At 54.8% G+C, this 24,888-nt stretch overlaps 1 protein-coding gene across 2 annotated transcripts; it reads left to right on the forward strand.

The window, feature by feature from the left end:
- Positions 1-49: 49 nt before the first annotated feature.
- On the forward strand, positions 50-23,837 carry KLHL18 (kelch like family member 18). 2 transcript variants are annotated; one of them, XM_064162426.1, is made up of 10 exons: positions 50-277; positions 8,094-8,224; positions 9,814-9,954; positions 12,059-12,257; positions 13,672-13,832; positions 14,536-14,672; positions 16,499-16,736; positions 18,920-19,024; positions 19,975-20,086; positions 21,015-23,837. In XM_064162426.1, exons 1-10 carry the CDS (start codon positions 122-124, stop codon positions 21,399-21,401), a joined length of 1,767 nt encoding a protein of 588 aa, XP_064018496.1. In that variant the 5' UTR covers positions 50-121; the 3' UTR covers positions 21,402-23,837. The 2 variants fall into 2 exon arrangements, with proteins under 2 accessions (XP_064018496.1, XP_064018497.1); XM_064162427.1 differs by having other exon boundaries at positions 16,514-16,736.
- The last annotated feature ends 1,051 nt before the right edge of the window (positions 23,838-24,888 follow it).

The following is a 24,888-nucleotide window of genomic DNA, read 5'->3' on the forward strand; positions in this document are numbered from 1 at the left end:
GCTTCCGGGACGAGCCGGAAACGGAGGAGGCGGAAGTGGGACGGGGGAGGAGACCGCGCTACGGCGGCCGGCTGGGAACAAGGCGCGGGGGAGGCGAAGCGAGGCGGGAGCGGTTGGGAAGATGCTGGAGGCGGCGGCTGCTGCAGCCGCGGCCGCTGATCCCGAGCTGGATCCCGAGGATTTGGTGCATTTCTCGGTGGGCGATTTGCCCAGCCGCGGTTACGGCGTGATGGGCGAGATCCGGCGGCAAGGCAAGCTCTGCGATGTGACCCTCAAGGTATGGCCCGGCGTGACCCAGGAGGGCTGGGGCAGCCCTGCTCTGCTCTGCTCCCCGAAAGGAAGCTGGGGCGCTCCCCCAGTGCCGGAGCCAGAATTGAAGGACTCCCACCCCCCCCAGCCTCCAAGGTGGAGCTCAGGGATCCCGGGTCCTTGGGGGAAAGCTGGGGGACCCCTCGGTCTTTGGGGGGAAGCGGAGGGATTCCTCTGGTACCCGAGGAGAAGCTGAGGGACCCCCACAGGTCTCTGAGCAGGAGCTGAGGGAACCCTCTGGCCTCTAAGGGACCCCCTCACCCCGGTCTCTGAAGGGCAAGTGAGTGACGCCCAGGTCCTTTCCGGGGAGCAGGAGGCAGCTGCGGTCCCCTCGGGTACCTTTGATGGGTGGTGGGAGCCAGGGGCCCCTTAGGTGGGGGTTCGGGTGGGAGCTGCGGGCTGTGCCCTTCCCGCGGCTTCTGGCAGCGCTGAGACCTCTCCCAGCCCCTTCGGTGGGGGCGTTTGGCCTCCTCAGCCCTGGCTGTGGGGGGCTCTGTGAGGGTCTCTCGGGGGTTATGGTGGTGCTGAGCACCTCCAGCCCGGGGCAGGCGCTGGTGGCAGCCTGTCCCTGGCGCTGTCCTTCGCTGTGGGCACAGGGTGGGAGATGGAGCCGTCGTGGTTTTTCCAGCAGCCGGGTAGAATGATTCACACACACACACAGCCCAGAAAGCAGCCTTATGCTGGGAGGGGACTGGGGCTCCCCAAGCGCCTCGCCGTGTTTTGCTGCTCCGGGAGGAGACCTCACTCTGGGTGGGGTCGGCGCAGGCTTTATGGACCGAGCTCTGCTCCAGCCCCTGGGAGCGGAGTCCTTATCGCTAGGGAACCTTTCCCTCTGGCAAAGAATTCGATCTGTGTGAAATCCTGGGCTCTGTCTTGGTGGCTGTGTGGGGGATAGGCTGGAAAAGGGCTCGGAGAGCAGTTTGTGGCCAGCGCCGGGCGGGTTGTGCCGGAGTCCTTGGGGCCGGGAGGAGCTGTGCCGCGGCGTGGGTGCGCCCTGCAGCTCCTGGGCTTGCTTGAGTCACGCCCGAATTAACTTGGAGCTTTAATTAAACCTGGAGGTGGCTCCCAGCCTGCTCCTGCTGCGACTTCTCGCTTCCCTCCCGCGGAAGGAGCTGGCGAGGGCTGTGCCTGGGGTGGAAGCTGCGAGGCTGTCCGGTTTGGGCGGCTGCATCCCTGTGGATCAGCTGAAGCATCCCGGGAAGAGGGACTGGAATTCTGCAGGCTGGAGGAGTGCTCTGCTGTGAACAGCGCAGCCCTGTGCTGGTCCCTGACAGACGTTGTTAACCTGCTAGGACCTGGGCTCTCTGATGGTCTGAGCCATAGAGTCATAGAAGGGACCTTCAGAGGTCATCTGGTCCATAACCCTGGGCAGCCTGAGCTAGGTGGAGATGTCTCTGCCCACTGCAGATGTCTCTGCCCACTGCAGGGGGAGGGTTGGACAGGATGACCTTTGAGGGTCCCTTCCAACCTGATGCAATCTGTGACAAAAGTGGTTTGAGGTGGAAAGTGCCATTTTTGTTAGATTTAAGCTGTGTGTTCTTGAGGTGGCTTCGTGTTGCAGGAGAAGGTTCTTGGGTCCTGCAAGCTCCACACTTCTGCAACCATGGCAGTGAGCTGGCTGTGGGTGCCCTTGCTGAGGCTGGGCTTGTTGGAGGGAGACAATAGCAAAGGCTTGAGCTCAGCCTTACCTCAGATAAACTCCTGCTCTTTGTTCTGCAGAGCTCTTCAGAATAGGTTTCCATGCCTCTGGCTTGACCCCAGTTTGACTTGTCTCACTTTGTCTTGTGGCAGAAAGAGCTCTCTTAAATTCTTTGAGAGATGTAGGAGCTTTCCAGACCAACAGTAGTGTCCTGATGATGCTGGACAGCTTCTGGGGTGCATGAAGAAGAGTGTGGCTAGCAGGTTGAGGGAGGTTCTCTTCCCACTCTACTCTGCCCTAATCAGGCTACAGCTGGAGAACTGAGTCCAGTTTTGGGCACTCCGGTTGAAGAGAGGCAGTGAACTACTGGGGAGAGTCCAGTGGAGGCTGGGAAGCTGCTGAGGGGCCTGGAGCAGCTCTGTGAGGAGGAAAGGCTGAGAGCCCTGAGGCTGTTGAGCCTGGAGAAGAGCAGCCAGGGAGCTATAACTGCAGCATGGTGCAGAAGGAGCCTGCCAAGTGAGTTGTCCATCACAGATGGAGTTCCTTGCCCAAAATGAAGGTAGGGGAAGCACTGAAGGTCAGCTCTGCTGTGGCCCTGCTGGGAACACTTCTCACACGTGTTGGTGAAGCTGTAACCCCAGCATGGTGCAGAAGGAGCCTGCCAAGTGAGTTGTCCATCACAGATGGCATTTGAACGTTCCTTGTCCAAAAGGAAGCTGGGCAAAGCAATGAGTAGCATTTTAAATCCACACCTGAAGCAAACCTTGGTGGTTTTGCACCACTCCAGTGAATTTTTTACCCTTTTTTTTCCCCCCAACCTTAATACTTTTAAGTTGCATCTATAAAGAGAAAAAAAAAAAGCTGCCAGACACCACTCTGGGGTCAGAAATTGGTTTCTCCTTGATGTCACCAGCACTTGAGGGAGCAATCAGCATTGTTGCAGCACACTTCAGGTTCTTAGCAGCCTCTTCAGCGAGGTCAATGGCTGTAAATGATTCTCTCAGCCCACGCAGAAATGTTTGCTGGACAAACAGGCCAAAATTGTTTAGGAAGCAGCACTGCTCTGCTTTGTTTGTTTGAATTACTCCCCTGGTGAAGCCTGCCCTGGCCTTGGTTCAGCGAGTAGCAGGGGCAGAAGTTCTGCCCCTTCCTCATGGATTCACTTGGCTGCAGGAGGTGCTGCTGCTGCTGCTTCAGCAGCCTGTGGCAGCTGCTGGGGGTGGGATGAAAAGCCTCAAGTGCTGATCTGAGTGGTTCCCTCAGAGCTGCAGTTCCTCACACTCAGCTCAGGGAGGTCACTGGATGAGTATCAGCCAGCAGTGTGCTCAGGTGACCAACAAGGCCACCAGCATCCTGGCCTGGATTGGTTCTAGTGTGGCCAGCAAGAACAAGGCAGGGATTGTCCCCTGGACTGGACACTGGTGAGGCCGCAGCTTGAATCTTGGGGTCAGTTTTGGACTCCTCATTCCAAGAAGGACATTGAGGAGCTGGAGCAGGTCCAGAGAAGGGCAAGAGAGCTGCTGAAGGGTCTAGAGAACAGGTCTGGTGAGGAGCAGCTTAGGTCCCTGGGGTTGTTGAGCTTGGAGCAAAGGAGGCTGAGGGGAGACCTTGTGGCTCTCTGCAGCTCATTGAAAGGAGGTTGGAGCCAGGTGGGAGTTGGTCTCTTCTCCCTAGTATCAGGTTATAAAACAAGAGGAAATGGCCTGAAATTGTTGCAGAGAAGGGACAGGTTGGACATGAGGAAAGCTGCAGGAGTGTTCAGGCACTGGAAGAGGCTGCCCAGGGAGGTGATGGAGTCCCCATCGCTGGAGGTGTTCAGGAACGTGTGGAGATGGCACTCTGGGACATGGCTTGATGGCAGTGGTGCTGCTGGGTAGACAGTTGGACCTGGTGATCTTGGAGGGCTTTTCCAACCCCAAAAAATTCTCTAGTTGTATGAAATCTGTGACTGCTTCTCAGGACTGCAAACCCAGTTTCACAGGGCAGTGAGCGAGCTGCGTGTCCTTGCAGCAGCTCAGAAGGGTTCACAGAGAGCCAGAGCTCCTCTGCAGATGGATTTGGAAAGTCCTTTTCTATTCCTGGCTCTTAAATAGCTGCAGGTCAGAGCTTATACAATCAGACTGGGACCTTTCAAGGTCATCTAGTCCAAACTCCCTGCAGTCAGTGTAAAAAATTCCTTCCTTCTCTCTTGGGTGGTGAGACCATGTCCCGGGTTGCCCAGAGAGGTGGGAGATGTCCCATTCCAGGAGCCATTCCAGGGACATATATCATAGAATCATATATCATAGAATCAAGCAGGTTGGAAGAGACCTCCAAGCTCAGCCAGTCCAACCTAGCACCCAGCCCTGCCCAATCAACCAGACCATGGCACTAAGTGCCTCAGCCAGGCTTGGCTTCAATACCTCCAGGGACAGAGACTCCACCACCTCCCTGGGCAGCCCATTCCAATGCCAATCACTCTCTCTGCCAACAACTTCCTCCTAACATCCAGCCTAGACCTCTCCCAGCACAACTTGAGACTGTGTCCCCTTCTTCTGTTGCTGCTTGCCTGGCAGCAGAGCCCAACCCCACCTGGCTACAGCCTCCCTTCAGGTAGTTGCAGACAGCAATGAGCTCTGCCCTGAGCCTCCTCTGCTGCAGGCTGCACACCCCCAGCTCCCTCAGCCTCTCCTCACAGGGCTGTGCTCCAGGCTCCTCACAGCTTTGTCGCCCTCCTGTGGACACCTTCCAGCATCTGCAACTAGAGCAGGTTGCTCCATGCCCAGACAGCCTGACCTGGAATGGATCCCAGCATGGGGCATCTCCCACCTCTCTGGACAACCTGGGCCAGGGTCTCAACACCTTCACAGTGAAGAAACTCTTCCTTTTATCTCATCTAAGCCTCCCCTCTTTCAGTTTCAAACCATCTCCTCTCATCTCCAGACACAAGGTGGCCAAACATCCTTTACTCTCCCAGCTTCTTTGCTCTTCTGTTGGGCACAGCACCCTCAGGACACAAAGGGCACTACCCGCCCCTCCTCCACCTCCACTAGAGAAGGATGGAGGAAAACAGCTCAGTGCAGGAGGCAAGAAGGGAAGAAGCTTTTGATGCTGAGTGTGGTGAGACCCTGTCCCAGACTGCCCAGAGAGGTGGGAGATTGCCCAGCTCCTGGCACCATTGCAGGTCAGGTTGTTTGGGGCTCTGAGCAACCTGCTCTAGCTGCAGATGTCCCTGCTGAATGCAGGGGGTTGGACTGGATGAGCTTTAACAGTCTCTTCCCACCCAAACCATTCCATGATTCTCCTGATTTAAACTTCACTGCTCCTTCATGTTCTGCCCAGCAGAACTTTGCTCCCACAGCTCGGACATGAGGTGAATACCTCCTGTGGCCTCTCTGTGACATGAATGCCAAGAGAGGAAGACGTGTTTCATGTTTTGAGATCTCCTCAGCTCTGCAGCGAGCTGCTGTGGTGAAAACAATGGATGCCTTCATTACACCTACACCAGTTTCCTCTGGGGAATGCTCCATTGTAGCCTGGGACTTGGTACCATTCTGTGGAGGTGGCAGTTCTGAGGCAGAGCTTTAATTACCCACTTAGAGAACATGCTGGAATGGAGTTTGGTGAGAGCTTGTGGTTGGGAAGGAGGCTTTGCATGCAGTGCTGCTGTCCTCGTTTGTGGTAAACAGCAGAAAGCAAAAAGGTGCAAAGGCTCTTCCCAGTGAGCTGCTGCCTCCTCCCTGGGGTGTTTCTCTTTTTGCTTCTGCTATAAATAGCTCCTTCTGGCTTAGTGATGTGGAGATGATTGAATTTGTGATGCTTTCATTTGTGCCTGGAGATGGTCCTGGTCTTCAGGCTCAAAACACAAAGGGGATGGAGCCAGACTCTTGTCGGCGGTGCCCAGGGACAGCACAAGGGGCAGTGGGCACAAAGTGGAACCCAGGAGGTTCCACCTGAACAGGAGGAGAAATCTCTTTGTTGTGAGGCTGCTGCAGCCCTGTCTCAGGCTCTCCAGAGAGGTTGTGGAGTCTGCTTGTGTGGTGAGATTCCAGCCCTCCCTGGGCATTGTGATGCTGGGCAAGCTGCTGTGGGTGCCCTGCTTCAGCAGGGGGCTGGGACTGGCTGATCTCCAGAGGTCCCTTCCAATTGTTCTGGGTCCTGCTCATCATGCAGGCAGGCACGCAGAGCCAGCAGCTGGTTGCTCAAGCTGGCTTTGAAACAACCTTGTAACAGCTTCTGCAGCAGCTGAATGTGCTTTTGTTTCCTAAGGGGAAAAAAATCCACTGCCTTGTGCCTCTTGTGTAGTGCCCAGTTCCTTCTCTGGTTTCCCATGTGTCAGGAATTTTGCATTCTAGACTCTCAGTAAGTTGTGCTGACTGCGTGTGAGAACTCTGGGGGAGAGGGAAGGGGAAGGAGGGAGGGAGAGGGAAGGGGGAAGGAGAACGGGAGGGAAGAGGGATGGAGAACGGGAGGAAAGGGGGATGGAGAATGGGAGGAAAGGGGCAAGGAGACAGGAAAGGAAGGGGGATGGAGAACAGGGAGGGAAGAGGGATGGAGAACAGGGAGGGAAGAGGGATGGAGAACAGGAGGGAAGGAGAATGGAGAGCAGGAGGGAAGAGGGGTGGAGAATGGGAGGGAAGGGAGGAGGGAAGGGCTTTTTGGATGATCAGGCAAACAGAGGACATGCCATGCCAGCAAAACAAATCTCAGAAGGGAGAATCTTGCTTAAAGAGAGAAAAAGGGCAGTTCTGCACCAGTCCAGTGGGCATAAACTGGTGTGAGTTCGGTTAGACTGGGAACTAGAGGGGGAAAAGAGCTCTGGAGCAACAGAAAGAACCAGAGCCAAGAGCTGTGTAGTTCAGAAGAGGTAAAATATTGTCTAGCATCTGCAGGAGGGAGAAATGGAAGTGGAGATCCAAGAAGCCTCTCAAGCCTCACTCTGTATGCATCAGGAAGGTTCCTTAGGGTAGGCAAATGGAAGTGAGACTGGCAGAGGTGGTGAAAGTGAACCTGCAGAGAGCTAAAGAGGATGAGCCTGGGTGAGCTTCTAGGTTATAGAGAAGGTTGTGAGGGTAAGCTGAAGGTGGGTGATGGGTGCCCAAGAACAGCACTTGTGGTTTAACCTGTAAGCCAGTTACCAGCTCAGGCTGATTATTGCTAATACTGGCTTGGATCAACACTAGTTTGGCCAGGAGAAGCAGGGCAGGGATTGTCCCCCTGGCCTGGGCACTAGTGAGGCCACACCTCAAATCCTGGGGTCAGTTTTGGGGCCTCTTTCTCCAAGAAGGACATTGAGGGGCTGGAGTGGGTCCAGAGACAGGCAACAAAACTGGAGAAGGGTCTGGAGAATAGGGCTGGTGAGGAGCAGCTTGTTGAGCCTGGAGAAAACGAGAGTGAAGGGGAGACCTTCTGGCTCTTTGAAACTCCCTGAAAGGAGGCTGGAGCCAAGGGGGGTTGGTCTCTTCTCCCAAGGAAGAAGTGACAGGATCAGAGGTCATGTTGCCCCAGGGGAGGTCTAGGTTGGACATGAGGAGCAATTTCTTCTTAGAAAGGGTTGTGAAGGCCTGTCCCAGGCTGCCCAGAGCAGTGATGGAGTCCCTCTCCCTGGAGGTGTTTCAGAGCCATGGAGCTGTGGTGCTGAGGGATGTGGTTTAGTGCTGGGTCAGCACTGGACTCCATGATCTTAAAGGTCTCTTCCAACCAAAACCATTCCACATTTGTCAGCTGTTAGGGGCAGAGTGTTAGATGAAGCAGGGTCACAGGGGAGCATTTTCTGCCTGGAGCAGCTGGAGGATGCAGCTCTGGGTGTGGAATCTCCACGCGGAGGTGCAAAATGAGTTGATTTCTGCAGACACACGGTTCTGTGGACCTGGAGGTTCTCAGACTGGAGATGTCCTGCTCTTGGGCTGTGATGCTGTTTGGTCTTAGCCTGGTTGACCACTTGTGGTGGTTTATGGGGCTGGAAAGTGGGTTCCAAAGTTAGCATTTGAGGCAAGCGGCTGCTCTGTTAGCAAATGGCAATTGTCCATCTTTCAGCCCTTGGTTGCTGCTGGAGTGAATCCTCTGGATGGGTGGTGGATGGTGCTGATTTTCCCTCCTCTCTTCTCCCTCTTTCGTTTTGGTGATGATCTTCCCTCCTCTCTCTTTTCTCTGTCTCTTCCTTTAGGTAGGAGACCATAAATTCAGCGCTCACCGGATCGTGCTGGCAGCTTCCATCCCCTACTTCCATGCCATGTTCACCAACGACATGATGGAGTGCAAGCAGGATGAGATTGTCATGCAGGGGATGGATCCCAGGTAACAGCCAGACAGAGGGGCCAGGAGTGTTCTGCAGGGCCTTGCTGTCTTCTGGCCAAGGGTTAAGCTGATGCCTGAGTGTAGGGGAGCATGGAATGCAACTACCTCCTGTTGGCTAATGGCACACGTCCTGCTGAGCGTGGCCCTCTTGCTGCTGCCTTGAGTAGCAGTTGTGGGTCCTCTGCCTGTTGTTCCCAAACTGTATGCTTTTTGCTGGAAACCTCAAGGAATAAAGGCTGCTTTTTGGCAGATGCACTCCAAAATGCTTTGGCATAGAAGCTAGGGGCAGTAATGAGAGGTGCTGATGTCCTACCGTTCAGCTGGACTGCCTCCCCTATGGGGACAGGCTGCAAGAGTTGGGTCTGTTAAGGCTGGAGAAGAAAAGGCTCTTGGAAAACCTTAGAGCAGCCTTCCAGTACCTGAAGAAAGACAAGAGGGGACTTTTCACAAGGGCTTGTCCTGATAAAATGTTTGAGAATGGGTAGAAGCTTGAGGAGGGCAGATTTAGGCTGGATATTAGGAAGAAATGATACTGTGATACTGTGAAATTCTTTACAGTGAGGGTGGTGAGAGACTGGAACAGGTTGCCCAGGGAGGTCATGGATGCTTCCTCCTTGAAGGTGTTCAGGGCCAGGTTGGTTGAGGCCTTGAGCAATCTGGGCTAATGGGAGATGTCCCTGCCCATGGCAGGGGGGTTGAAACTAGGTGATCTTTAAGGTCCCTTCCAATCTAAACCATTCTATGAAAGCCTCCTGTCTGTGTCAATGGAGCTAGAAAAGGGTTTTCTGTTGGGGGCTGTGTGATGGTTTGAGAGTTACCTGTCCCCCTACTCTTCTAAAACCACCCAGACTAGACTCAGCCAGCTGGAAGTTAAGGAATGAAGCTTTATATTTCTATCTTAGCACAATGTACAAGCAGATAGCTATAGTATATCATAAATGTATGCAGCTATATACAGAAATCATAGAATCAACCAGGTTGGAAGAGACCTCCAAGCTCAGCCAGTCCAACCTAGCACCCAGCCCTATCCAGCCATCTAGACCATGGCACTAAGTGCCTCATCCAGGCTTTTCTTGAACACCTCCAGGGACAGTGACTCCACCACCTCCCTGGGCAGCCCATTCCAATGCCAATCACTCTCTCTGGGAAGAACTTCCTCCTAAACATACAAGTTAAAAGCAATACAGGAGCACAACAGCCCTCCCAGAAGTCAGAGTCCCCAGGAGGGGCTCCCAACCACCCTTCCACCTTCTTTCCACCCCTCTACCTTATCCCAGAGTTTGCCTTAGGTGCAAGGTGAGTTTGGAGGATCAGCAAGGGGGGTTAGAAGGCAAAAGGATTAGTTACACAGAAGCAGCCCAGGGCAGACAGACATACAACACACTGCCACTGTCCCGCTCTGTCTTACCTATGCGTTGTGTTCTTGTTATTGTACATCTCAGCAAACCTAGGAGTGAAGCAGACCTCACCAGTGTTTCCTTTTCACAGCCTACAATCTAATTGCTCATTAAAATATTCCAATTTGCCTCAAACCAGCTCGGGGCTGGCTTCAATCCAGAGGATCTTCTACCTTTTCTCCCCTCTTTCAGTGCGCTGGAGGCCCTGATCAACTTTGCCTACAACGGACACCTGGCCATAGACCAGCAGAACGTCCAGTCCCTGCTGATGGGGGCCAGTTTCCTCCAGCTGCAGAACATCAAAGATGCTTGCTGCACATTCCTCAGAGAGAGGTATGGGGATGGCTGTTGGCTGTGCTCGCTGCTGCTCAGAGCTGTGAGGCTTCAGTCCTCTCTGTCTGGCTTGGGAGGGAGCAGGATGTCTCCTGCCGGTGTGGCCAGAGAGTCATGGGAGAGTCTGGGCTGGAAGGGACCTCTAAAGTTCATCCAGTCCAACCCCCCTGCAGTCAGTAGGGACATCTGTGCTCAGAGCCCCAAACAACCTGACCTGGAATAGTGCCAGGGGTGACTGGGGCATCTCCTATCTCTCTTGGCTACCTGGGACAGGGTCTCAAAACCCTCATGGTGAAGAATTTCTTCTCTCCAGTCTGAATCTCCCTCTTTCAGTTCAAGCCATCACTCTTGTCCTGTCACAGCAGACCCTGCTCAAAAACCTGTCCCCAGCTTTCTTCAAGCCCTGAGAAGGCACCAGAAGGTCTCCCTGGAGCCTTCTCTTCTCCAGGCTGAACAAGTCCAGCTCTCTCAGCTTCCAGCCCTCCCAGCATTGATGTGGCCTCCTCTGGCCCTGTTCAAACAGGTCTCTGTCCTTGCTGTGCTGGAACTAGCTCAGGGGAGGGGGGTGTCTCAGCAAAGCACAGCAGAGGGGCAGAATCCCCTCCCTGCCTCTGCTGCCCACACTACTGGAGCTCAGCCCAGGACAGGAGTTGGGTTCTGAGCACTCCTTGTCCAGCTTTTCACTCTCCAGCACCCCAAATCCTGGTGATAAGGATGAGATATTTTTCTCCCAAGACTCCCCATCCTCATCAACTGTAAAATAACTCCTCTGACGTGTGAGATGCTCCAGCTGGGGCATGACTTAAGTCCTCAGCCAGCCATGGGGATTAATATCTAAAGCAAGTCTGGGTGAACACCTCCCTTTTTCAACATTAACCCATCGCAGTTAAAAAGAGACTTGGCCAAGGAGCTGAACAGGAAACTGTGGCAGAGCCTGAAACTGATCCCAGATTTTTGTTTTCCAATTTCCTTGCTGGAGTTTGGCTTCAGGGTTGTTCCAGCAGCATGCAAAAGCTCTTTGGAAAGCTACCACATGCCTGATGGCTTGTGCCAGGGAGACTTACGTGTCCCATTCCCCCTCCCTTCCCCTGCTGGACTCTGCTGCAGCTGCTCAGGGTGTTCCGTGGCGTGAGCTTAACCATCCCTCCCAGGTCAGCAGAGCTGGTTCCAGAGAAGAGAGCTCCTAAACCCGTGGAGCTGGGAGGATACAAACAGGTTTATGCCATGCCTGAGATGCCTCAGATCAGCCCCACGTGCATCCTGACCTCCTGCAGCCTGTTTAAAATCGAATTATGCCCACTTAGAGAGGTTAATTTCTCTGACCTGAAGGTCTGGCTCTGGCACCAAGCTGGAAGATGAGTTGTGTTGATTTCTCACTCTCTGTCACCTTTGGGTGCTGGGCTTTTATTTTTACCCTGGATTAAGGCAAATGATTTAATTTCTCAGATTTAGCTGCCGCAGTTCTCCTCAATCTCCAAGAAGCAGCTGAGTGTCCTAAGGCTTCTCATTTCTGATGAGCAACAACAAAGTGGTAGCTTCTGGCCATCCAATCATAGAATTGGCAGGGATGGAAGGGACTGCAAGGAACATCCAGTTCCAACCCCCCTGCCATGGGCACAGACACCTCACACTAGATCAGGTTGCTCAGAGAAAGCTGGGGAGGGACTTTTTAGGTTGTCAAGTAGTGGTAGGAGTGGGGGGAATGGAGCAAAACTAGAAGTGGGTAGATTCAGATTGGATGTTAGGAAGAAGTTCTTCACCATGAGGGTGCTGAGACACTGGAACAGGTTGCCCAGGGAGGTGGTGGAAGCTCCATCCCTGGAGGTCTTTAAGGTCAGGCTGGATGTGGCTCTGAGCAACCTGCTCTAGTGTGAGGTGTCCCTGCCCGTGCAGGGGGGCTTGGCACTGGGTGATCCTTGAGGTCCCTTCCAGCCCTGACAATTCTATGATCCTGTACCTGAGCTGAAACCTGCCAACCTTGAAGACAACACAGCTGTGGCTTTCACCACACCACCTATCCTCTGAGGCTTGTGGCCTGTCACTGAACCTGCTCCACCCTTCCCTAAGTGGTGTCACTTTTGCTCTCCTCTTGCTCCCCTGGCAGGCTGCACCCCAAGAACTGCCTGGGCGTGCGGCAGTTCGCCGAGACCATGATGTGTGCCGTGCTCTACGACGCTGCCAACAGCTTCATCCACCAGCACTTCGTGGAGGTGTCCATGTCTGAAGAGTTCCTGGCACTGCCTTTTGAGGATGTCCTGGAGCTTGTCTCTAGGGATGAGCTCAACGTGAAGTCTGAAGAGCAGGTGGGTGCCTGCTGTAGGTCTCAGCAGGGGTAGTTGGGATTTTCCCTTTTGAAGGGTTTCTGCTTTCTTCAGTGGAGTGAGGCTTTCTTCCTGCTCTGAATGAAGTTGGGAGGATGTCCTGGAAGGTGAGGGAACACTAAGAAGTGCTAGAGAGAGCTATGATGACTACCTGAGCTTCACTTCTCAGAGTCATGAAATGGTTTTTGGATCAGCAGGGACCTCTAAAGCTCATCTTGCCCAGCTCCTATGCGGTCAGCAGGGACATCTGCAACTAGAGCAGGTTGCTCAGAGCCCCAGACAACCTGACCTGCAATGGTGCCAGGGATGTAATCTGCATGTAAGTGCAAGAGTGTGAGTGTAGCACTGCCCAGCTCAGGCTCTGACTGCGAGGGTCCTGTGAGCCAGCAGAATGGCTCCTGTTAAACCTGTCAGCTGCAATCTGGAGTCATCCAAACCAAGCTGGTGAATGGTGCTTTGAAGACATCTGCCTTTCCAGTGACTAGAGGGGACCTCAGGGGGGCCAGCTCAGCTCCAGGCATCTGCTGTGTGGTTATAAAGAAGGGCAGCAAAGTTGCTGAAGGGTCTGGAGAAGAGGTCTGGTGAGGAGCAGCTGAAGGACCTGGGGTTGTTGAGCCTGGAGAAAAGGAGGCTGAGGGGAGACCTTCTGGCTCTCTGCAGCTCCTGAAAGGAGGTTGGACAGTAAATGGGTATCGTTTCCTTGCAGACTAAGATAGAGGCAGAAGAAGCAATGTCAAACTGTCGACCATCATGGGACAGGAGAGCCCTCTGGTGCCATGTAGAGCATCATCATTCTGTCCTGAAACCAACTCATCTGAGATCAGGGAAGATCATTCATAGAATGAGTTGGGTTGAAAGGGACCTTCAAGATCATCTAATTTCAACTGCCCTGCCATGAACACCTTCCACCTGCTCTACAGGTGACCTTCCTCGTCCAACCTGGTCTTGAGCACCTCCAGGGAGGGAACATCCACAGCCTCCCTGGGCAGCCTGTTCCAGTGTCTCACCATCATGGTCAAGATGTAGTGATAGGACTGGGGGGAATGAATCCAAGCTGGAGGAGGGGAGATTTAGATTAGGTGTTAGGAAGAAGTTCTTCACCATGAGGGTGCTGAGACTCTGGAACAGGTTGCCCAGGGACGTGGTGGAAGCCTCATCCCTGGAGGTTTTTAAGGCCAGGCTGGATGTGGCTCTGGGCAACCTGCTGTAGTGTGAGGAGTCCCTCCCCATGCAGAGGGAGTTGGCACTGGATGATCCCTGAGGTCCCTTCCAGCCCTGACGATTCTGTGACTCTGTGATTCTGTTTCTCTTCCATCAGACTGCTACCAGCAGTCAGAATTTGCAAGGGGGGTGCGGGGGAAACAAGCTGGAAGTCCAATTTCCCTCTTTTCCATAGGTCTTTGAGGCTGCCTTGGCCTGGATCCGATACGACCGGGACCAGAGGGAGTCCTTCCTGCCGGAGCTGCTCTCCAGGATCCGCCTGCCCCTTTGCAGGCCTCAGTTCCTCACCGACCGTGTGCAGCAAGACGACCTGGTCCGCTGCTGCCACAAGTGTAGGTGAGCTCTGGAGAGCCACTCACAGTATCACAGTATCATCAGGGTTGGAAGAGACCTCACAGATCATCAAGTCCAACCCTTTACCACAGAGCTCAAGGCCAGACCATGGCACCAAGTGCCACGTCCAACCTTGCCTTGAAGTGCCCCAGGGACGGCGACTCCACCACATCCCCGGGCAGCCCACTTGTCTGTATGGTGGCCCTCAGTGGGTTGGAGGCAGGAGGAACGTGGCCTTTAGTGGTCTTGAGGACTGAAATTCTCTCTCTGGGCACCTCAGATATCCAAACCCAAACCACCCTCCCCAATCATAACCTGGCAGCAGAGCCACGTTGCCTTAGAATCATAGAATCATAGAATCAACCAGGTTGGAAGAGACCTCCAAGATCATCCAGTCCAACCTATCACCCAGCCCTATCCAGTCAACTAGACCATGGCACTGAGTGCCTCATCCAGTCTCCTCTTGAACACCCCCAGGGACGGTGCCTCCACCACCTCCCTGGGCAGCCCATTCCAATGGGAAATCACTCTCTCTGTGAAGAACTTCTTCCTAACATCCAGCCTATACCTACCCTGGCACAACTTGAGACACTTCTCCGTGTGTTTGCCATGCTGGGGGAAAAGTCAGATGCCCAACTCTACATCTGCCCTAAGACAGATTTCCTGGTGTCAAGCAGGCTGTTGAGCTCTGTGGCTTTCAACTCAGGGACCTGGTTGATGAGGCCAAGGACTACCACCTGATGCCGGAGCGCCGGCCGCACCTCCCTGCCTTCAAGACGCGCCCTCGGTGCTGCACGTCCATCGCGGGACTCATCTACGCCGTTGGAGGTCTCAACTCAGCAGGTACCTTGCCTGTCTGCCCCCCACAGTGGAAGGAGCAGCCTGGTTTGTGATGGGTAGGGTGATGGGATCGTGATCTTCCCTCACGGGAAGCATTGAGTGGTTTCTGCTCCTCTGTGCAGCACGTGGAGCCTGCCACTGGCAGCAGAGGGTAGAATCGTGGGGGTTGGAAGGGACCTTTAAGAGCATGGAGTCCAACCATGATCTGACTCAAACAAGGCTGCTCCTGACCCACCTTCCTCAGCACACTTCTGCCTCTTTGAAACATCTCCAGGGATAGGGATTAAACCACCTCCCTGGGCAGCCTGTTCTAGTCTTTCAGAACCCTTTCAGGGAAGAAGTTTCTTCTCATGTCCAATCTAAACCTCCCCCAGGGCTGTTCCTTCTCACCCTGTCCCTTGTTCCTTGGGAGAAGAGACCAAATTCACCTGGCTTCAGCTTCCTTTCAGGGAGTTGGAAAGAGACAGAAGATCTCCCCTCAGCCTTTTTTAATCCAGACTCAGCACCCTCAGGTCCCTCAACTGCTCCTCCCCAGACCCTTCCCCAGCTTTGCTGCCCTTCCCTGGACCTGTTTCAGCCCCTCCATGTCCTTCTTGGAATGAGGAGCCCAAAACTGCCCCCAGGATTCAAGGTGTGGCCTCACCAGTGCCCAGCCCAGGGGCACAATCCCTGCCCTGCTCCTGCTGGCCACACCAGACAAATCTCTTGCCTAGATCAGTTTCTTTAGGACAGTTTTCCTGCATGTTATAAAGAATCAGGACTTTGAGGATTGTGTCCTTGCCTGTAGCACTAACCAGAACTTGTAGGTATCCAAGTGATGTTATTTGGACCACATGTGGAGACACTGTGCTTGCACAAGCCTAGCCAGAGCATAAAAGGCAGCTGGAAAGTGTCCATGAAGCTATCTGCTGGCCCATGGCAGGGGGGTTAGAACTGGATGACCTTTAAGGTCCCTTCCAACCCAAACCAGTCTATGATTTACCCTGTAGAGGAGCAGGGACACCGAGAGATGTGACACTGCAGGTCTCTGCTGCCCCTTTGAGGTCAGGAGAGGTCTCACTTCTGCAGCCCAGGACATCATTAGGATCAGAATGCTTTGAGTTGGAAGGGAGCTTTAGAGCTCGTCCAGTCCAACCCCCTGCAGTCAGCAGGGACACCTGCAGCTAGAGCAGGTGGCTCAGAGCCCCAAACAATGTGGCCTGGAATGCTTCCAGGAATGGGGCAACCTTGGGCCAGAGTCTCACTACCCTCAACCTACAAAAATCTCTTCCTTCTCTCCAGTCTGAATCTCCTTCTTTCAGTTCAAAGCATCACCTCTTGTCCTGTCACATCAGGCCCTGCCCAAAAAGCCTTTACCCAAGCCCCTTGAAGCACCCAAAATGTCTCCCTGGAGCCCTCTCTTCTTCAGGCTGAACAAACCCAAATCTCTCAGCCTGTGTAATGAGGATGAGTAAGCAGGAAGGTTGGAGTGGGATATCTGAGAGCCTGGATCAGAGAGGCCAGAGCAGAACATGTGAGATCCTGGCTGTTTTCCCAGAGAAGAGCAGGCAAAACCCTTGTGGTCGAGCCCATCTCTGAGGGTCAGAGAAGCCACCACTGAACCCTGGTGCACCTCTACTTAGAAACATAGAATGGTTTCAGTTAGAAGAGACCTTAAAGATCATCTGTCTATGGACAGGGACACCTTCCACTAGCCCAAGTTACTCAAGACCTCATCCAGGGAGCGGTAGGGACATACACACGCACACACGCACGACCTCCCTGGGCAACGTGAGGCAAGGTTGCTCCGAGGGATGCTTCATCATGTCTCCCTCTTTTAATTTGAGTAGCAAATTTCTATGCAGGTGACTCTCTGAACGTGGTGGAGGTGTTTGACCCCATTGCCAACCGGTGGGAGAAGTGCCAGCCCATGGCCACCGCCCGCAGCCGGGTGGGGGTGGCGGTGCTCAACGGCCTGCTCTACGCCATCGGCGGCTACGACGGCCAGCTGAGGCTCAGCACTGTGGAGGTTTACAACCCAGAGGCAGATTCCTGGTCCAAAGTGGAGAGTATGAACAGCAAGAGAAGGTTGGTGTGGCTTTGGGACCCTACAGGTGGCTGGCTGGGAAGGGGGCCTCTGGAGATGGAGATGGGGTGGGGGGGAGAGGTGCTGGGTGAGATATTCCTGTGTGGGGAAGGAGAGAAAAAAGAGGAGTTGGAGCAGTGTGGAAGAAGTTCTTCCACAGAGAGAGTGATTGGCATTGGAATGGGCTGCCCAAGGAGGTGGTGGAGTCACCCTGCCTTGGAGGTGTTTAGGAGACTGGATGGGGCACTTAGTGGCGTGGGTTAGTGAATGAGGTGTTGGGTGATAGGTTGGACTTGATGACGTCGAAGATCTTTTCCAACCTGGTTAATTCTGTGATTCTGTGGGATGTGCTTGGCCACCTCTGGGTCACTCATGCTGAGCTCTCAGGTTATGGTGGCATCGAGGAACAAAAGCAAACTCAAAGAATGCCAGAATTGTTTTGGCTGGAAAAGACCTTTAAGAGCATCGTGCCCTAACTCTGCTGAGCTAACCCTTGCTCCCCAGCACCACAATACTCTGGCTTTTAAACACCTCCAGCCATGGGGACTCAGCCACCTCCCTGGGCAACCTGTTCCACTGGTTGCAATCCTGCAATCCTTTCAGTGAAGGTGTTTCTCCTCATGTCCAACCTAAACCTCCCATGGGGCAGGTTGAGGCCATTTCCTCTTGTCCTGTCACTTGTACCTGGGGAGATGAGCCCAACCCCCACCTGGCTCCAACCTCCTTTCAGGGAGATGCAGAGAGCCAGAAGGTCTCATCAGCCTCCTTTTCTCAACAGCCCCAGGTCCCTCAGCTGCTCCTCACCAGCCCTGCTCTCCAGACCCTTCAGCAGCTTTGTTGCCCTTCTCTGGACCTGCTCCAGCCCCTCAATGCCCTTCTTGGAGAGGGGGCCCCAAAACTGACCCCAGGATTTGAGATGTGGCCTCACTAGTGCCCATTTCAGGGGAGCAATCCCTGCCCTGCTCCTTCTGACCACACCATTGCTGATCCAGGCCAGGATGCTGGTGGCCTTCTTGACCACCTGGGCACACACCAGCTCATCTCTACCCACTGTCACCAAGCTCCTCAGCTCCTTTTCCCCATGGCAGTTTCCATCCCCTCTGCCTGTAGCCTGAAGCCTTCATGAGGTTGGTATGACCAAAGGGCAGAAGATGATGAGCAGAGTCACACAGTTCCTGGCCAGCCCAGAGGCCTCATTGTGGTTGACACTGGGAGCTTATGCTGTGCTGGTTGAAGACCCCACCTATGCAGTGGTATGGTCATCCTGTCTTCCCCACCACAACGTGGTAGCCACTTCCATATGTAAACACCTTCCTGGCACCCAGGGATTCTGCTGTGGTTTCCTTTGTGCTCATGTGTGGTCACTCCCAGTTGTCCCATGGTTTGTTTCTCCTCAAGCTTCGCAGCACTTCTCTGCTATAACACTTTGTCTAGCATGGGGTTTTGTGGTGCAAGATGATGATTGCCTGGCAAGAGCAGGCCACAAGCAGCTGAGAACATGCAATCCTGTAGCACCACATTCCAGTTCTTCCATAGCACTGAGGTTCCTGGAGCTATTCCCACCGGGAGAGGCTGTTGCTCATCCACAGTTGGGTCATTCCACCTCGTAGGGTGCTCTTGTGTGGAAGACAGCGTTGGTTGTTGTACAAACTGCTCTGCTCCTTGCTGTAGCCCTGAAGTTCTACCCCTGAGGACTGTGTTGCAAAGCTTTTATGAGGAGCTTTGCTGGCCACATCTTCAAGGTGGGGTTCCAGTTTCATGTCTGAGGTCTCATTTGAGCCAAAGAATTGATGTAGAAGGTGGAGTCGTGAGGTCAGACACCTTGGTTTAATGAGCTTTAAGTCTGACAGCTTCTCCTGAGCCGTGCAGTGATGTCCCTCAGCAGGAGCAGTGGGGAGGTCCTTCATGGAATTACATGGACTCAGCATTTGGGTCGTAACACAGAGACAGGTTTTGACCCTTGGAACTGGGGCAGAATTTCTCCCTGTGTTGGGAGTGAGTTCCTTGGATCAGGAGTGGGAAATCTGCTCCTGCCACCAGCGTCTTGCTTGACCTGTGAGCTCCAGGGCTGAGCTCTTGAGCAATCTGGAGAGCGAACCAAGAGGGAGAGGAGGAGGTTTGGTGGGGTGAAGGAGGTGATGGCAGCAGCTAGAGCCATCTGACAGGGTTCTGCTCTTTCCTGCAGTGCCATGGGAACGGTGGTGCTGGATGGTCAGATCTATGTCTGCGGTGGATATGATGGAACCTCTTCCCTCAACTCTGTGGAGTCCTATTCTCCAGAAACAAACAAGTAAGAGCTCCTCGTGCAGCTCATCCAGCTGCTGGTGCTGTGGCACTGCTGGAGGTCCAGGATGTCACAGGGATGATGTAGAAAAGCAGAGGAGCAGCGTTCCTCGAGTGAGGATGCAGGAGAGCAAGCTCATGGCTTACATAAAGTGTGGTGAAAGGAGGTGGTGGAACCCAGGCCTAGCAAGTCCAATTGAGTTAAAATTGGAGAATCACAGAATGGTTTTGCTTGGAAGAGATCTTTAAGATCTTGGAGTCCAACCCTTGACCCACCACTGCCAAGTCACCACTAAACTATGGCCCTCAGCACCACAGCTTCACGGCTCTGAAGCTCCTGCAGGGATGGGGACTGCACCACTGCCCTGGGCAGCCTGGGACAGGCCTCAGTATCCTCAAGGGGAAGAAATTGTTCCTTATGTTCAACCTGAACCTCCCTTGGGGCAACTTGAGGCCATTTCCTCTCATCCTGTCACTTGTTCCTTGGGAGAAAAGACAACCTTCACCCAGCTCCAACTTCCTTTCAGGGAGTTGCAGAGAGCCAGAAAGTCTCCCCTCAGCTTCTTCTCCAGGTGCAACAACCCCAGGTCCTTCACCTGCTCCTCACCAGACCTCTTCTCCAGACTTGCACCAGATTTGTTGCCCTTCTGTGGTTCCCCAACCCCTCAGTGTCCTCCTTGCACTTTTCATGGAGATGTTGTGACCCAAATAACAGCACCCACCACTGGCCTCACACATCCAGCCTGGCCACATCCTTCTGTAGAGCTTCCTGATGCTCCGGCAGATTAACACCAATCTGATGCCACCCAACTTGGTGTCATCTGCAGACTGACTGAGGGAGCCTTGATCCCCTCATCCAGACCCTAGCTAAAGAGGTTGAAGAGACCTGGCCTGGGGGAACACAAACCCAACAGCAGTTAGCAGGGCCTGTGCTAACCTCTGCTCTCTCCTGGCAAGGTGGACAGTGGTGACCCCCATGAGCTCCAACCGCAGCGCTGCTGGCGTCACCGTCTTCGAGGGCCGCATCTACGTGTCGGGAGGTCACGATGGCCTGCAGATCTTCAGCAGTGTGAGTCTGCTGGGGCTGGGGGCAGGAACTCAGCTGCTGCAGGGAGCCCAAGGGGCAGCTTGGGATCTTCTCAGTGCTCATCAGTGGCCAAAGGGTGCGGGAGCAAGAGGCCGGGGCCACTCTTGTCAGTGGTGCCCAGGGACAGCACAAGGGGCAATGGGCACTAACTGGGACTCAGGAGGTTCCACCTGAACAGGAGGAGAAACTCCTTTGTTGTGAGGGTGCTGGAGCCCTGTCCCAGGCTGCCCAGAGAGGTTGTGGAGTCTCCTTGTGTGGAGGGATTCCAACCCTCCCTGGGCATTGTGACACTGAGCAAGCTGCTGTGGGTGCCCTGATGTAGGAGGCAGATGGACTGGATGATCTCCAGAGGTCTCTTCCCATCCCACCATGCTGGGATACTATGAGGGCTCTGTGCCCCTTCCCTGTGCACCTGAAGTGCCATAATGTTTTGCAGCCCCAAATGCTATCATTTCCAGGACATTTCTTGCTCAGGAGGAGCTGAGCCGAGAACCAGACTGGAAGTGCTGAGGCTGAATGGAGACTTTCTGGCTCTCTGGAACTGCCTGAAAGGAGGCTGGAGCCGGGTGGGGGTTGGTCTCTTCTCCCAAGGAACAAGTGACAGGATGAGAGGAAACAGCCTCAAGTTTCCCCAGGAGAGGTTTAGGTTGGAATCAAGGAACAATTTCTTGCCCTTGAGGATTGTCAAGGCCTGGTTCAGGCTGCCCAGGGCAGTGCTGGAGTCCCCATCCCTGAAGGGCTTTCAGTGCCATGGAGCTGCGGTGCTGAGTGCCACGGTTTAGCGGTGCCCTGGCAGCTCTGGGCTCCCACTTGGACTCCGTGATCCTAAAAGCTCTCTTCCACTCCAGACAACACCACGAACCACACCAAACCCGGGCGCCCTGACGCCTCTCTCTGCCTCTGCTTGCAGGTGGAGTACTACAACCACCACACGGCCACCTGGCACCCGGTCTCCAGCATGCTCAACAAGCGCTGCCGCCACGGCGCCGCCTCCTTGGGCAGCAAGATGTTCGTCTGCGGGGGTTACGACGGCTCCGGCTTCCTCAGCGCGGCCGAGGTGTACAGCTCCGTGGCAGACCAGTGGTACCTCATCGTGCCCATGAACACCCGGCGCAGCCGCGTCTCGCTGGTGGCCAACTGCGGCCGCCTCTACGCGGTGGGCGGCTACGACGGACAGTCCAACCTCAGCTCGGTGGAGATGTACGACCCCGAGACGAACCGGTGGACGTTCATGGCCCCCATGGTGTGCCACGAGGGAGGCGTGGGGGTGGGCTGCGTTCCCCTGCTGACCATCTGAGGAGGAGAAGGAGCGGCGGGCGGGGACGCGCACACACACGCACACACACACGCATCCACTCCCATCTTCTCGGTGACGATCGGAGGAGAGCTCCGTGCTGAGCTGGCTGCTGCTGCGCGGGTGCCCTTTGCAGCCGCCGGGGTGGCGCAGGCACACCCACCCCAGCAACACCTGACTTAGCAACCTCCCACCCTTCGCGTTTCTTGGGGAGAGGGGGTTGAGGCTCCTGAAAGATCCTGAGCTGTGTCTCCATGCTGGTTCCACCTACCCATCTTCCTCCTCCTCCTCCACCACCACCTTTGCTGGCAGCTGTGGGTGAGCAAATCCTTCCTCTCGCCGTTGAGGTTCTCCAAACACGCTGCGGTCTGATTGCAGCTGCACCCTTGGGAAGTGCCCTTCTAGGAGGCTTCATTGTGTGCCACAGCTTGGCCCTCGCATTGTGACATCCCAACGGCCACCTTGGTGGCTTTGCAAATGGGTCTGTGCCTTCCAGCAGCAGCAGCAAAGTGGCTCTGACACCCCAAGGCTTCCTTCTTTGGCTTTTGCAGTGACTCTGCTGCTGGGCACCAACTGGTCTCACCTGGCTTAGTGACAGAGGACAAACACCCCCCCAGGGTCAGTTCCTGGACCAAGCTCTGCTCTTTAAGGTGCTTCTTGCACAAGACCTCGTTTGGGCTTCTTGAAGCAGAAGCTTCCTTCGGCTCGGTGGGGAATACTTCTCCGCAAGAGCCACAGGATGGAGAAACTAGGAAGAGGAGAAGTGGCCAGTTAAACCCTCAGAGCATCTTCAGCAAGCTCTGGAGGAGAAGCTGAGGACACTCAACAACACTAAGGACCAGGCTGAGGACCTCAGGATGGCCTAGGTGGAAAGGTATCCCTGAAGTTCAACACATCGACTCTGAAAACACATCAGTACGAGGCAGCTGGAGCAGAGCGTGGCCAGCAGCTTCCAGCTTGGGCAAGGAAAACCCTGGTTGAGTTGGTCACCTGCTGTCCCAGCCTGAGGAACTGCTGTCCCTGCTGGGGACAGGGCCATCTCAGGCAGCACAGGCAGTGAAATCCTGTGTGGGAGACACAGGGTGAGCAGCTCTGCCAGGGGTTGGGGGGCAGCTGGGGGGGTGTCGGTGGAGCTGGCACAAGTGTGGCGCTGGTGGGATCCACACAGCTGGTGGGTTTGTGGTACTTGGGCCATCTTTGCCTGCATCAGCTCTTCTCCTGCATGAATGTGAGCCACCACATCCCTCTGGGATTCTCCTCCACACCTTTGTCCTGCCTTCAGCAAAGCCCAGGGACATGCACTTGACACTAATCCCACCAGCAGCACCGAAGGGACGAGGACCTCACCCCTCGTCCTGCCTGATCCCAGTATTTTGGGGTGCTCAGAGCCTTCTCCTCCTTCTCTTGTGAGGTGCTGGGAAGTTCACCCCAGCCCTATCCTCTGCTTGTTGCTAGCTGTGGCCTTCCTTTTGGGTGTACATGTGGCTGTCTAAATGTTGGGGTACTCTGTGTAGCTGAGGTATGTGATGAGCTCTTAACGTGACGTGGCAGTAGCTGTCTGCTTCCCTCCATCTCCACTGTCCATCAGCTGCTGGCTTCACTGGAGGGGGCCTTCATTTGGGGGTTTCCATGCTGCTAAGACTTGAAAAAGGACTCAACCACCCCACCTGCCACCAGTGGAACCAGGATGAAGTCACTTAAGGCCATGAATGACAGAAATAAGCCTGCTGGAGCCACCATGAAGGCTCTGCAGAAGGACCAGCCTCTGAGGGAAGGGATCACGGTGCATTTTTCTATCTCTTCCCCCTGATTTCTCCCGGCTCAAAGTGCTGCTGGAGGGAGCTGTGAAGCTCCCATGGCCTCAGCCCTGCTTTTTCTCTCCCACCCCTCAGCATCTTGCTGTCCCCCGTGGTCACCTTGTGCAGGGGAAGCTTTGAGAAGCACAATGCTGGTCTCAGTTGTCCCATCTCATGTCCCTTCTGCCTCCCAGCTGGGGCTTTGTGGCCAGCAGCAGGTGAATATTTGGCTCAGATGTGCTTGGATGAGATCTTTCAGTGGCTCAAAGACCTGCCAAAGCTGGGACTGGGAGTGACCTGCAGGCTCCTGAGCTGCTGCTACTGCTGCTCAGCACCACGGTGGTCCCAGTGGACTTGGACATCCCTTTGGTGTTTCATTCCCTTGGGGAGTCCTTTGCTTTTTTCCTCACTGTGGATGGACCAAAGAGAAAAGGCAGCTCCTGGCCCTGCAGCACCTCCAGCCTCAGCCCCAAAGTGTCTCTAAGAGGACAGAAAAAAGAGGAATTTGGGGGAAGCCAAGCCCTAAATCAGCCAGGGGATGGAAGCTGGGAGAGCAGGATCCAGTGGCTGCCATCCCACATCCTGGAATTCCAGGAAAACAACCCAAATCCTGCAGAACTCATTAAAGATCCTCATCATTCCAGCATGTTTCTGTGTCCACAACCCACACTGCACTGCTTCTGTGCCACCCTCTGCCCCTGACCCCTTCTCACCCCAAAGCAGGGCACTTCTCTGGGCACTTTTCACCCCCTGGCAGCTGCTGCTGTGTCTGGGGAGGAGCCAGGGAGGGGTTCCAGGTTATCCCCATCTGCAGGTGGAATGTTTGGGTGAGTCTGAGCAGAGCAAGAGGGATTTGAAACATCCCAGAAACCTGGGAACAAATGAGGAAGAGGAGAGAGAGCTCCTGGGTTCTGAGTCCATAGGAGCCTCAAACATCCCAAACCTGGGGAAAAATGAGGAAGAGGAGTGGGAGCTCCTGGGTTCTGAGTCCATAGGAGCTTCATACATCCCAAACCTAGGAGTAAAAATGAGGGAGAGGGGAGCAGGCTCCTGGGGGTTGTGGCTGTAGGAGTCTAAAGCATCCCAAAACTGGGGAAAGATGAGGAAGAGGAGAGGGAGCTCCTGGGTTTTCTCTTTATAGGAACCTCAAACATCCCGAGCCTGGGGGTAAAAATGAGGGGGGAGGGAGAGGGAAATAGGCTCCTGGGTTTTGCGTCTGTAGGTGCCTAAAACATCCCAAAAGTGGGGGGGAAATGAGGGAGAGGAGAGCGAGCTCCCGGTTTTGTGTCCCTAGGAGCCCCAAGAGTGCTGACGCTGCTGCAGCAGGCTGTCCAGCTTGGCTGGGTGCGTCCCAGGGGCACCATCCTGCCGTGAAATCAGGAGCAGGCTGCGTCCCAGGGACACCATCCTGCCATCCTGCCGCGAAATCAGGGGCAGGCTGCGTCCCAGGGGCACCATCCTGCCATCCTGCCGCGAAATCAGGGACAGGCTGCGTCCCAGGGGCACCATCCTGCCATCCTGCCGTGAAACCAGGAGCAGGCTGCGTCCCAGGGGCACCATCCTGCCATCCTGCCGTGAAATCAGGGGCAGGCTGCGTCCCAGGGGCACCATCCTGCCATCCTGCCATGAAATCAGGAGCAGGCTGCGTCCCAGGGGCACCATCCTGCCATCCTGCCGTGAAATCAGGGACAGGC

Source organism: Pogoniulus pusillus, chromosome 23, assembly GCF_015220805.1.
Source record: "Pogoniulus pusillus isolate bPogPus1 chromosome 23, bPogPus1.pri, whole genome shotgun sequence".
In the NCBI taxonomy this organism is placed as follows: Eukaryota; Metazoa; Chordata; class Aves; order Piciformes; family Lybiidae; genus Pogoniulus; species Pogoniulus pusillus.